Below are 12321 nucleotides of genomic sequence, written 5' to 3'. Positions count from 1 at the left end.
CAAGATTTGACAAGCACTAATGTTTTTGTCTTTAGAATTTTTTTTTTCTTTTTTAAGAAACAAAATGTGGCAGATAGAGCAAAAGTCCCTGTTGTTCCTCCCCCCATCCATTTCCGTTCCCTCAGAGCTCTCATGAGACTGAGGCTGGTGAGTCTCCCTTCCATCCACGGTTTTATTCTTTCATACATAAGTATGTATGTACAAATCATGAGCAGTGCTGTTTCACATGCCATAAGAATTTATGTAAACAATATAAAATTGTTTGTATCATCTTGCAATTAGCTTTCTTTCACTTTATATTGTTTTGGGGATATATCCCTGTCTCTCTGTATATAATGTATTCATTGTTACCAGCGAATATAGTACTCCATTCTGTGAATATACCAGAATTTATCCATCCGTCTACTGATGGACATTTAGGTTGTTTTTCTTTCCTTTTAAAAAAAATTTTTAAATTTGTTACGTATTATTAAGTTATTATTATTATTTATTGTATTATTATTATTTTCCTATTAAAAACAATACTTGGATTTCCCTTGAGGCCTAGTGTGTATGCAGTTATGATAAGGATTCTGTATTTCCTGAGGTACAGGGTTCTTTCCACATCAAGTTTCTTGCCTGTTTTTCACATTCTTATTTTTCTGTGATTCTATCCATTTTGAGAAAATGGTACTAAAATCTCTCAGCAAATGTGTTGAGTTCTCTTTGAGCCTCGGCAGTGTTTTGGTTTATGTCTTTTGAGGGTATGATGTTAAGTTTTATGGTCCTGGTAAATGTTTTATCCTTGATAAATTTTTTCTTTCTGTTAATCCTCTTTGCCCCCAAGCTTACATGTTCTGATATTATATTGTTATATATTCATTCTTTTCATTATTTTTGTCTGGTATGTCTTTAAAAAAAATTTTTTTTAACATTTATTTATTGTTGAGCAACAGAGACAGAGCATGAGCGGGGAGGGGCAGAGACAGAGGGAGACAGAATCTGAAGCAGGCTCCAGGCACAGAACCCGACGCGGGGCTTGAACCCACGAACTGCGAGATCATGACCTAAGCCAAAGCAGGATGCTCAACTGACTGAGCAACCCAGGTGCCCCATTGTCTCGTATGTCTTTTTAAAGTCCCTCTCCTCTGCCATATTTTTAGTTTTTCTTTGATGTTACAGTTTCATTATGCCCCTTTATGTAGTAAATGACTGGAATTTTTTAACATCTAATTTTTATAAATCTAATTGTTACCAATAACAAGAGTAAACTCTTATGCAGCACTTACTATGTGCCAAGCTTTGCTCTCAGTATTTTTATTTCATTTGTTAATATATTAAAGTGCTTATTTCTCACAGAACCTATGTGGGAAGTACTATAATTATTCCCAGTTTGCTAATAAGGAAACTGAAGCACAGAGAAGTTAAGTAATTTGCCTAAGGTCACAGAGCTAATCCATATCAGCATTGTTACCCACACAATGTAGCTCCAGAGCTGATACTCTATGGACTGGTTTAATCTATCCCCTTCTATTGTGATTACTGATTTGTTTCTATCATATTATTTTGTATCTTCTATTTACCATGGGGTTTTGTTTTTTTTTGCACCTTTTATCTTTCTGCTCGCACTTCTACTGGTTTTGTTATGTTCCTTTAAAAAATAATTGTATGCACTTTTAAATTTAGTTTTTATTTTGTCAAACTACACAGTTTAAAGAATCAAACAATTCTCCAAGTTGGGATAAAAAAGTAAAAAATCCTGAAGCTCATCCCCGTTTTCCACTCTGCAAAAACCTCTTTTGGATCTTAGCAAATTCTATGTTATTACTCTCTGATTTTCCAGTTTTAGGTGTATCTTATCTTTAGGCTTATGATTGTCCACTATGGCCAAAGAAAATGGGGTTCTCTTTCACATATACACACCTTGCAAACAACACACACACATACACACCACTTCCTGTCCCCTGCCTTCCAATTTATTATATCATAAGTCTTTTTTTTTTTTTTTTTTTTTTTAAGTAGGTTCCACACTGGGCAGGACTTAAACTCACGACCCTGAGATCAAGACCTGAGCTGAGATCAAAACCTGAGCTGAGATCAAGAGTCAGATACTTGGGGCGCCTGGGTGGCGCAGTCGGTTAAGCGTCCGACTTCAGCCAGGTCACGATCTCATGGTCCGTGATTTCGAGCCCCGCATCAGGCTCTGGGCTGATGGCTCAGAGCCTGGAGGCTGTTTCCGATTCTGTGTCTCCCTCTCTCTCTGCCCCTCCCCCGTTCATGCTCTGTCTCTCTCTGTCCCAAAAATAAATAAAAAAACGTTGAAAAAAAAAAAAAAGAAAAGAAAAAAAAAAAGAGTCAGATACTTAACCCACTGATCAACCCAGTTGCCTCTATTATATCATAGGTCTTATTCAAACTACAATATCATAGCCATGATTATGTATATGCTATTCATATGTGGTTTATAATGGTAATTTTTCCAGTACTTTTTTTCTACTTGCAGTTAATAATTGTCCTTTGTTGTGGTTTATTTGATTTTCTATACTTTTCAGTAATTTATCCCCAGATTCTTACCCAGTTGTGTAAATTTGGAATATAGGGAAGCAGGCTAGGAAGCAGAAATCAAGCATACATATGAAATACATATATATAGAGAGAGGAAGCAAACAGCAAAATATTAATTACTATATTATTAATATGCAATTAATAAACTCACCTACGTGGTGATTTTAAGGATGGTCACTGTACTTTCAACTCTTCTGTATGGTTGAAAATTTTCATAGTAAAATAGAAGAAAAAAAATGAAGGTGATATGAACCCTTGCATCCATGAGTCACATTAGGATGGACCATCTTGACCACAAAGAACCCCCCAAAGTGTTTCTTTTTGCCTATTTTCTTGGTGTAGTCATATTTCTCAGGAGAATGTTCTAGTCTCCTTCCTGGAGGGTAAGGTCTAACTGACCAACATTTTGGCCAAATGTGATGTGAAAGGGAGGCATTTCATAATTTAGTATATAAAGTTTTACTTAAATCCTCTTTTTTTGGGGTATAAGAATGCTGGTCCCAATAATACCTTGTTTTCTCCAGGCCAGAGACCCCTCTTACCCTCTTTGGGAATAAACATCTGGTTTCCTGCTGCTTTGGGGGGAAGGTCAGTAATCCAGCTGAGTGAAGTTGGGGAGCACATCTGCTTTTCAGACAGACTTGCAGCCACTTGCCATATCTTTAGCTCCATTGTCATCCATGTTTCTAGAAAGGCCTATCACCTCTTATGTCTGAACTTTCGGGGCATTCAGTGGTACAAATCAGGGGGTTTCTTGGGTTTCTCCAATGCTGCTGTAAAACTCATCTTTTTAGGTGTATCTAAAAAGATGCCCATTTGAGCACATGGAAGCTGTCCAACTTCCAAAATATCCTGTCTCCTATTCTCTTTGTGAATTTATGCATTTTTTAAAGTGCCCTATAATGCGGCTTTATTGGGATTTCAAGAAAAGACTGCAGGCTAATGCATGCAATCAATCCACCATCGTTTACTAAAAGTCAATCTGATGTTCTTTAGTCTCATTCCCATATACTAGTTTGAAAGCTGTACATCCTTTGTATTCTTTTAATGGGTTATCCTTAAAATTTTAATATTCCTGCTTGACCTAACAAAGTCTAAAAGATAATCAATATCCCTATCTTCTTGCTGAATAATGCAAAGACTGTAGAATGCTTTAACTTTGATCTCCGCTTTCCGATTTTCTAGGCTTCTTTGGTCTGATATTTGAGATCCTCGTTGTTTATATCACTTCCTCCAAAGTAATCCCTTCAGCAATACATATTTATTGACGCCCCCTGCCATGTGACAAGCGATGTTCTAAGCACCGGAAACACAGCAGGGAATAAGACTAAACTACATTTAAAGGTATTTTATGTTAGGTTGGACTATATGAAGTTGCCAATACTGAACCAAATTTTAGTTGCAAAGAAGTAATTTTAAGTGTATGTATGTTTAAATAGATAACACACATTTATAGAAAGTCGTTTAAAATCACGAACACATTTTCAATTTACCTAAACATTTAGTAATTTCATTCCTTCCTCTGTGTCTATTTGTACCCCCACTCCTCTCTGAGTTTTCTTTCGTTTTTAGTGAGGATTTGTGAGTGATCAATGCTCTAGGCTCTTCTCGGAAGTTAACTTGTTACATTTAAATAATAACAGTTCACTTGAGTATAATTCTTGGTTGGCCATTAATTTACCTTTGGTTTTTTTGAAGATATATTACTGACAGATCAGCCGTCGGTTTGGCCATTTTCATTTGTAGTCCTTTCTCTTTGCTTGATTTTAAGCTACTTGGTCTTTGATGTTCTTCACACTCATGACAATGTGCTTTGGTCTGGATTTTGTTTTCATTTATCCTACTCAAGACTCAAGGATGCTTCCTGCAGCTGAGAATTCAGGTCATATCTTTCTTCAATTTTGAAAATTTCTCAGCTGTCTTTTTTGGAATGTTGCCTCTACCAAAGTCTCTCTATTGTCATTGTAGAAATCCTGGTAGGCATGTATTGGACCTTCTCATTCTGTCTTCCATGTCTCTTACCTTCCATTTCATATTTTCCTTCTCTTTATGGTTCTTTCCGGGTGATTTTTCTCACATCAACCTTCTAGTGTACTAATTCTTTCTCCAACTGTAGACGCATGATTTTCTTTTCATTTTAATGACTATATGTTTCCACTTCTAGATGGCCTATTTAATTACTTTTCTTTTTGACAAATAATGCAAATACATCTTTCAAGACAAAGAAAAAAAAGATTGCACAGGTCACTACTAAACATGCTTGGCTATTTCAATGCCATGTTAAATACCTTTTGGGTTTTTTTTTTTTAGTGCATGTGAGGTATATATTTGCTATTGTTTTTTAAACAGACTTCCATTTAGGCCTGGTGAGAGCACTATAAACCACATAAAATGGATCCATCATGAATGCTTACTCTGTTTTATCCCTGTCCCTGGTGTGTTCTGAGACGGAACCTGGGAACTGCGGTCACACTGAGTAACAACTGCTTCATCTCAGTTTACACCTGAGTTATTGGAAGACAAGACTGAAGGAGGACAGTTCGCAGCAAGTTTGACTTACCACAACCATTTTCAGTTTGGGATGCGTTTATTAAGAGGTAACCCCATAAGTCTGGAAATTATGTATTTAGAGTAAGGAGTCACTATTGTCCCTTTATAAATGACAGGTCACATGAGGAAGACTGCCTAAGAAATCTTCTCATTTGGTGCATGTTGAGATTTTATTTGAAATCCATATACTTGTGTATTTCATGTGTTCATAGCAAAACTGCTAATACAGAACATTAAAGAATAAGGTACCTTTTAATCTTTACAAATATACATTTTAAAATTATTTTTACTTGATATCCAGATTATGTTGGCAATCCCTGGATTAAAAAAAAAAAACCAAATGGGTAATTCTCTTCTAAAAATTCAGCTGAGAACATCAGATACTAAGCAACAAAGAAACATGAAGAAAAAGGAAATGCAAACAAGTTCATGTGGAAATTATCTGGTTTAAAATATTTCATAGCTGGGCCCTTCTCATTTCACCACCTCTGGGGGTACAAAATGTTAGGTTTTCCCGCTATTTGGTGACGCTAAGTTTGATCACTTGGTTAAAATGATCCACCAGATTTCTTCATTGTAAAAGCACATTTAGTAATTGGTGAGTCATCCATCTGTGGGGTGATACTTTGAAGGCATGTGAGCATCCCTTTGCCCAATAATTTTTCGCCTTATGGTTTTACCAGTCATTGATGATCCTTGCTTGAATCAATTATCTGAGGACGGCAAAAACCGTAATTTTTAAAAAAGATTATATCCCATCTACATGTAGTAGCTGATTTCTTCTGTAAGAAAGGGCTTGTAGGAAACTTGTTTTCACATCCAAAGATGCAAAACAAAAAATGTTTAACCTGAATGTAATGATAAGGAAACAGTCAGTCAAATCCAGAACATTTAATAAGACATCTCCCCTGGACTCTTTGAAAGAAGTGAATGTCAAGGGTTAGGGAGTATTGTTCTAAATGAAAAAAGACCATAGGGGCATGACAATCTGATATGATGTGCTGGATCCTGAATTTAAAAAGAAAAATAAAAAAGGAAAAAATAGATACAAATGGCATTTTGGGAGAATTGGGAAAATTTGAATATTCAGTATATGTTAGGTGACACTAAAGAATTATGTTAATTGTCATGGTGTGATAATAGTATTTATGTAAAATTGTCTTTATTCTTGGGGTGCCTGGGTGGTTCAGTCAGTTAAGCCTCTGACTTCGGCTCAGGTCATGATCTCGCGGTGGTTCATGAGTTTGAGCCCCACGTTGGGCTCAGTGCTGACAGCTCAGAGCCTGGAACCTGCTTTGGATTCTGTGTCTCCCTCTCTCTCTGCCCTCCCCTGCTCGTGTTCTGTCACTCTCTCTTAAAAATAAATAAACATTAAAAAATTTTTAAAATAAGGATAACTTTTAAAAAAAAAAGAATTGTCTTTATTCTTAGGAGATGTTTGCTGTCTACCATTATTTCAAATGGTTCCACCCACAAAGCATGTAACACATACACATGTGCAAAGACCGCCAACCAACCCAAATGTTACAGAAACTAAAACCATATGATGGTAGCAAATAGGGAAGCACGAGTGTGTCTTGTATCCACCTATTGTATTAATGTAGATTCAGTCAGAAAAAACAGAAGCGACTCTATGTATTTCAAGCATGAAAGGCTTTCATACAGAGAATTAAAGGTTGCTAAAGCTGTTGGAAGTGCTGGAGGAGTGACCGTCTCAGCTTGTGCTTGAAGGAGAGACGCTCAAAAAAGTTCACCTGTTAGTAGCTACAAATGAGAAGCTCACCTAATTGTCTTAGTCTGTGAAACCAATGGGTGTGCTTCTTAACAAGGTCATCCCGAAGCTGTTTTAAAACCCGTCTGTCTGCCTATGCATCTTCCTGCAACTACCAGTGAAGAGTAACAGTCTCTTCTCTTGCCTCTCACACCGACTCTAACCTAGGCCTATGGGAGAAAGGGGATTCTGGGAAATATGGTTCCAGGTGTCTCTTCTGCATTACGGACAAGACCTTGGAAGGGGTGGTGATGATACTAACTTGCAAACAGAAACTATAGTGCAGCTATGTTTTATATCATAGCCTCTCCGAAAACCAATAGAGTACAAAAAATGCCTTTTCAAAAAACATATGGGAAGATATGCATAACATGAAAATCATCATTAAAAAAATGTTTATTTATTTTTGAGAATGGGGAAGGGAAGAGAGAGGGAGAGAGAATCCTAAGCAGGCTCCACGCTCAGCACAGAACCCTACACAGGGCTCCATCCCATGGCCATGAGCTCATGAACTGAGCCAAAAGCCAGAGTCGGATGCTTAACCGACTGAGCCACCCAGCCACCCTGAAAGTTATCATTTTTAAGTGCACAACTATTCAATGGTATTAAGTACATTCACACTGTTGTGCAACGACCACCAGTAACTTTGGCATCTTCCCAAACAGAAGCTCTATGCCATTAAACAATTTATCTCTTTGTCCTCCCTCTCCCAGCCCCTGGTCACCTCTAATCTACTTTCGGCCTCTGCCTATTTTAAGTACTCCATTTAAGTGGACGCATACAAGATTTGTCCTTTTGTGTCTCGTTTATTACACTTAGCGTAATGTCATCAAGATTCATCCATGTTATAACATATATCAGAATTTCCTTCCCTTTTAAGGCTACATAATGCTCCATTGTGTATCTATACCGCGTTTTGCATATCCACTGATCTGCCAATGGACAGTTGGGGCTGTTTCCACCTTTTGACTGTTGTGAATAATGCTGCTATGAACATGGGCATACAGACATCTGCTCTAATTCCTGCTTTCAACTCTTTTGGGTGTATACCCAAAAGTGGGATTGTAATTCTAACTAATCCTAACTCATACAAACTAAGTCTGGAAAAAAAGAGAGAGAGAGAGAAGAGAGAGAGAACATAAGTTCACCAAGGGATAGGAAATTTCAAACTGAGGGAACAGCATGTATGAAGGCTGAGGGTCCTGAAAGAGACCGTGTGCTTGGAGAATGCCAAGGGTGTTGTGTGGTAGGAGATGAGACCAGAGTGTGTTGGGATGAGCCACAGCAGAGAATACACTGAGTAGGCAGGACTTTGGCAGAGAGACTTGTCTGAGGCTATGAATGTGATCGAGGTGAGAGGCAAGAGGGGCTGTGATGTAACTGGTAGTAGAAATGGAGGAGAGGGGGCCGATTCAAGGTACATTTAGAATAAAAAAATCAGGAGTTCAGGAATGTGTGGCTAAGTCTATGGAGTGGGAGTGACGTCAGACAAAGGTCTGGGCTCTCTGGCTTCCCCTCCTCCCTAGCCCTGTGGGTGGAGTATTCCTGTGGGAAGAATCCTCCTCTTGCTCTAATTCTTTGGACCCAGGTGCCTCTAACCATCTCATCTTCCCCGTCACATCTGACTTCCCAGCAGTTCCAGGATTGTTTCATGGAGGATGGGAGTGTTCTTAACTCTATAAATCTGGATCTCGCCAGGCTGCTTGAGTAGCCAGTGATGGAGCCGGCCAGAGCTGCTCAGGTTCTGCCGGGCCCCTGGACGTCGTCCCTGTCTAGCTGGGGCACAGGGCCTCGGGCAGTTGAGTAAGAGCAGGGCCCTTAGCAGAGAGGCTCTTCTCTGTTGGTGGGCCAGCTGGCTGGTCAGTGGGACGGTTGAAGGTCACAGGGCTTGGGGGGAACTGGGTGAGGAGTTCGGCCTTACTCCTCACTCTTCTGCTGGAGAGCCCCCCTGAAATCAGGGCACTCATTAACCCTCTGGGTGCCAGGGAAGGGCAGGAGGTGAGTGCTGGGAGGCAGCTGAGGTCATCCTTCTTTGAACCTCCACGTGGTATTTACTCAGGGCAACTGTTGCCAGAGGCCCAGGCCCCTGGAGTATAAAGCTGAATGTCTGCTCTCTGTGCCCAGAACCGAGCAGGTGAGCAGAGGCTGGGTGGAGGGATGTGGGTCAGAGTCCCAAGGGAGGGGACTGCAGGGGTCTCAGCAGAGAGCTGGGGGCAGAAAGTAAGGACCAAGGGCATCCTCTCGGAGCACTCTGGCAGGATTGCTTCTTCCCCTGTGGGGTACTCCATAAGGTGTACCATACGGTGGGAGGCAGGAAGGTGGGTGAGCAAGGGGGTGGGCGGTGGCAGAAGTGGCTGCTCCTGGGGGCTTGGGGGGTGGGGGTGGGGCTTTACAAAGCAGTTAGAGCTCCACACTCCATGCTGTGTGGCCCAGGTGATAAAGAAGTCCTCCTCCCCGAACCCCCCTTTCCTCTCCCAGCCATGCTCACCTAGATCAGCCCTCGTCAGCCCCAACAGCCTTGTGCTCCACACACCCCAGGGAAGGGTTAACAGATGGGGCAGGTTGCCCCTGGAGCCGGGTCCCCTGGTGCAAATCTGGGAGATGTCCCTTCCTTGGCTTCTTCACCCTAACCAGGCCTCCTTTCATCCTCCTTCTGAGTAGATAATGGCCAGCATGACTGCACTTGTGACCTGGGCTTTGGCTCTGCTCCCAGGTGGGTCTCGGCCCGACTTCGACGCGGAGCGGTGGGTGGAGGCTGGACTGATGGTCCCCCATCCACCCTGGGGAAGGAAACACAGCCCCTAACTACCACATCCCTGTCCACAGCGCTTGCAAGTGCCCAGACACAGAAAGGCTTCTGGGACTACTTCAGCCAGAGCAGCGGGGACAAAGGCAAGGCCGAGCAGGTCCAGCGGCAGAAGCTGGCATGGGAACCCACGTGAGTGGCTAGGACAAGGGGTGTGGGTGCAGGGAGGAGACAGCTGAGCTGTGGTGTGCCGCCTCTGATTCCTCAACCTCCTTAGTCCTCACTGGCACAGAGGAACCGAATTGTGCTAGTTTTATCCCGTCCAGACTTCCTGGGTTGTGCAGCCCCCTCTGCCAGCAGCAGCGCCCCCACGTCGGCCTTGCTCTCACTGATGGCTGCTGCCCCTGTCCGCTGAGGGGTGGGACCCGGGAGCTGCAAAGAGCGCCCCCCCCCCCCCCGCCGTGTTCCCAGAATGAAAGGAATACGCGAGAGTCCGGGTGCCTCTGTGTTTCCGGGCTCAGTTTTGGTCTGGATGTGCACGTGCCGTGTGTGTTCGTACTTCCGTGCGAGGGGTTGTGTGGTTGGCCCGCAGGTAGGACTAGAGCCACCGCCCTGCATCCTCGGTTTCCGCAGATGATCAGTGAGTGATGTGTCCGCAGCAAAAGCGATGATGGGGCTAGAAGTCTGACGACTTGCGTGTCTGTCCCCTTCCCCAGGAGCCTGAAAGACAGCCTTGAGCAAGACCTCAGCAATATAGACAAGTTCCTGGAAAAGCTGGGCCCTCTCAGTGGGCAGGCGAGGGAGCCTCCTGCGCTCCCCCAGGACCCGGCGGACATGCGGCGGCAGCTGCAGGAGGAGCTGGTGGAGGTGAGGGCGCGCCTGGAGCCCTACATGGCAGAGGCACACGAGCAAGTGGGCTGGAACCTGGAGGGCTTGCGGCGGCAGCTGAAGCCCTACACCGCGGAGCTGATGGAGCAGGTGGCGCTGCGCGTACAGGAGCTGCAGGAACAGTTGCGCGTGGTCGGAGAGGGCACCAAGGCCCAGCTGCTGGGCGGCGTGGACGAGGCGCGGGGCCTGCTGCGGGAGCTGCAGAACCTCGTGGCGCACCACACGGGCCGCGTCCAGGCGCTCTTCGACCCCTACGCCCAGCGCCTGGTGAGCGGCATCGGGCGCCACGTGCAGGAGCTGCACCGCAGCGTGGCCCCGCACGCCGTCGCCAGTCCCGCGCGCCTCAGCCGCTGCGTGCAGACGCTCTCGCGCAAACTCACGCTCAAGGCCAAGGCGCTGCACGCGCGCGTCCAGCAGAACCTGGACCAGCTGCGGGAAGAGCTCAGCGCCTTTGCCGGCGCCCGCGCTGATGGTGCGGTTGAAGGGACCAGCCGGGACCCCCAGGTGTTGTCCCAGGAGGTGCGTCAGCGACTCCAGGCCTTCCGCCACGACACCTTCCTGCAGATCGCCGACTTCACCCGTGCCATTGACCGAGAGACCGAGGAGGTCCAGCTGCAGCTGGCGCCGCCCCCTCCAGGTCACAGTGCCTTCGCCCCAGAGTTTCTCCAAGCGGACAGTGGCAAGGCCCTGAGCAAGCTGCAGGCCCGTCTCGAAGACCTGTGGGAAGACATCAACTACAGCCTTCACGACCATGGTCTCGGCCATCAAGAGGAGCCCTGATTGTCTACTTGTCCAGGCCCACTTCCAGGCTTCTTCTCGGAGCTCAGGATCTGAGCCCCCACCAGGTGTGGCTCAGTCCTTGACAGTGGCCTGTTGGGCAGAGGGTGGAGGGCCCTGCACAGGATAGGCGTGGCCACCAAAGGGACTGTTGTTCCTGGAATATTCAGCCTCTTGGCGATTCCCCCATCCGGATGCATTATACTCACCAGGCTTTGCAAACCCAGCTTCCCGTGTTCATTTGGGAATCCTCCTAAGTTGCTCCATTCCAGTATGGTGGGAGTGGGGAGGGAGAGAGGCATTCTGTGTGCAGGTAATTTTGTGCAAGCCTGTTGCCATGGTGCCGGAAGCCTGTGCCTCTTCTTCCTGGGACTTGACTCCCATCACTTCTGGCCTCCTGGTGGCCGCTGCTACAGCTGGTCTACAGAGAGGAGCTCTTTTCTCGCCAGGGCTGCCATGACAGCTTCTGTTGGGGAATGGAAAGGGAAAAGGGAGGAAAATATGTAAGAGCATATGAAGGTGTGTCTATACCCCTGCTGGCTCTGATGCCGGTGGGTACAGCTGCTGGGGGCTGTGATGAGAGGGAGCAGAGCCTGTATTTCCTTATATAGCTCTACATGGAAACAGCTGACCAAACCCTCCAGACTCTGTGGGCTTCTTTAACCCACAGGGAAGCCTACTCTGTGTCGTCTCCATCTGAGGCCCCTCACTTCTGACTCCCTGGCTGAAGCCTAGACTTCTGATTCAAATGAAATAGAGGTGTATGGTGGATGCATATTTGTCTGGTGTGACTCTTATTTGGGCTGTGTCTGAAAGCAGTGGCCTCGCACCCATCACTCATTCAAGTCCCTCAGTGCTCTGTCTCATGGACCCCCTCCCAGTCCAGGTCTGTCAGAGGGTTCTGGCTTTGGCTAGGCCTGCCTTAGATGACTGCTGTCTGTCATGCCTGGGTGTCGGCCTGGGTTACAGACCCTTCCTCTGCACCTGCATTGTTCGCCAACCTTATCACAGGATAGTGTGCATGAATTTCAGGCTCCTGAGGTGG

General features: G+C 44.9%; 1 protein-coding gene across 5 annotated transcripts; it reads left to right on the top strand.

Annotated features, from left to right (window-relative positions):
- Window positions 1–3729: 3729 nt before the first annotated feature.
- APOA5 (apolipoprotein A5) lies at window positions 3730–12051 on the top strand. Of its 5 annotated transcripts, none has more exons than XM_045038350.1 (5): window positions 3730–3888; window positions 4894–5141; window positions 9527–9578; window positions 9692–9803; window positions 10328–12051. In XM_045038350.1, exons 3-5 carry the CDS (start codon window positions 9530–9532, stop codon window positions 11277–11279), a joined length of 1113 nt encoding a protein of 370 aa, XP_044894285.1. In that variant the 5' UTR covers window positions 3730–3888; window positions 4894–5141; window positions 9527–9529; the 3' UTR covers window positions 11280–12051. The 5 variants fall into 5 exon arrangements, with proteins under 5 accessions (XP_044894285.1, XP_044894284.1, XP_044894287.1 ...); XM_045038349.1 differs by having other exon boundaries at window positions 3731–3888; window positions 4992–5141; XM_045038352.1 differs by lacking the exon at window positions 9527–9578 and having other exon boundaries at window positions 3732–3888.
- The last annotated feature ends 270 nt before the right edge of the window (window positions 12052–12321 follow it).

This window comes from Felis catus, chromosome D1 (genome assembly GCF_018350175.1).
Source record: "Felis catus isolate Fca126 chromosome D1, F.catus_Fca126_mat1.0, whole genome shotgun sequence".
Lineage (NCBI taxonomy): Eukaryota > Metazoa > Chordata > Mammalia > Carnivora > Felidae > Felis > Felis catus.
The sequence above is the reverse complement of the archived record's forward strand: the minus strand, read 5'-3'. Positions and strand labels throughout refer to the sequence as shown.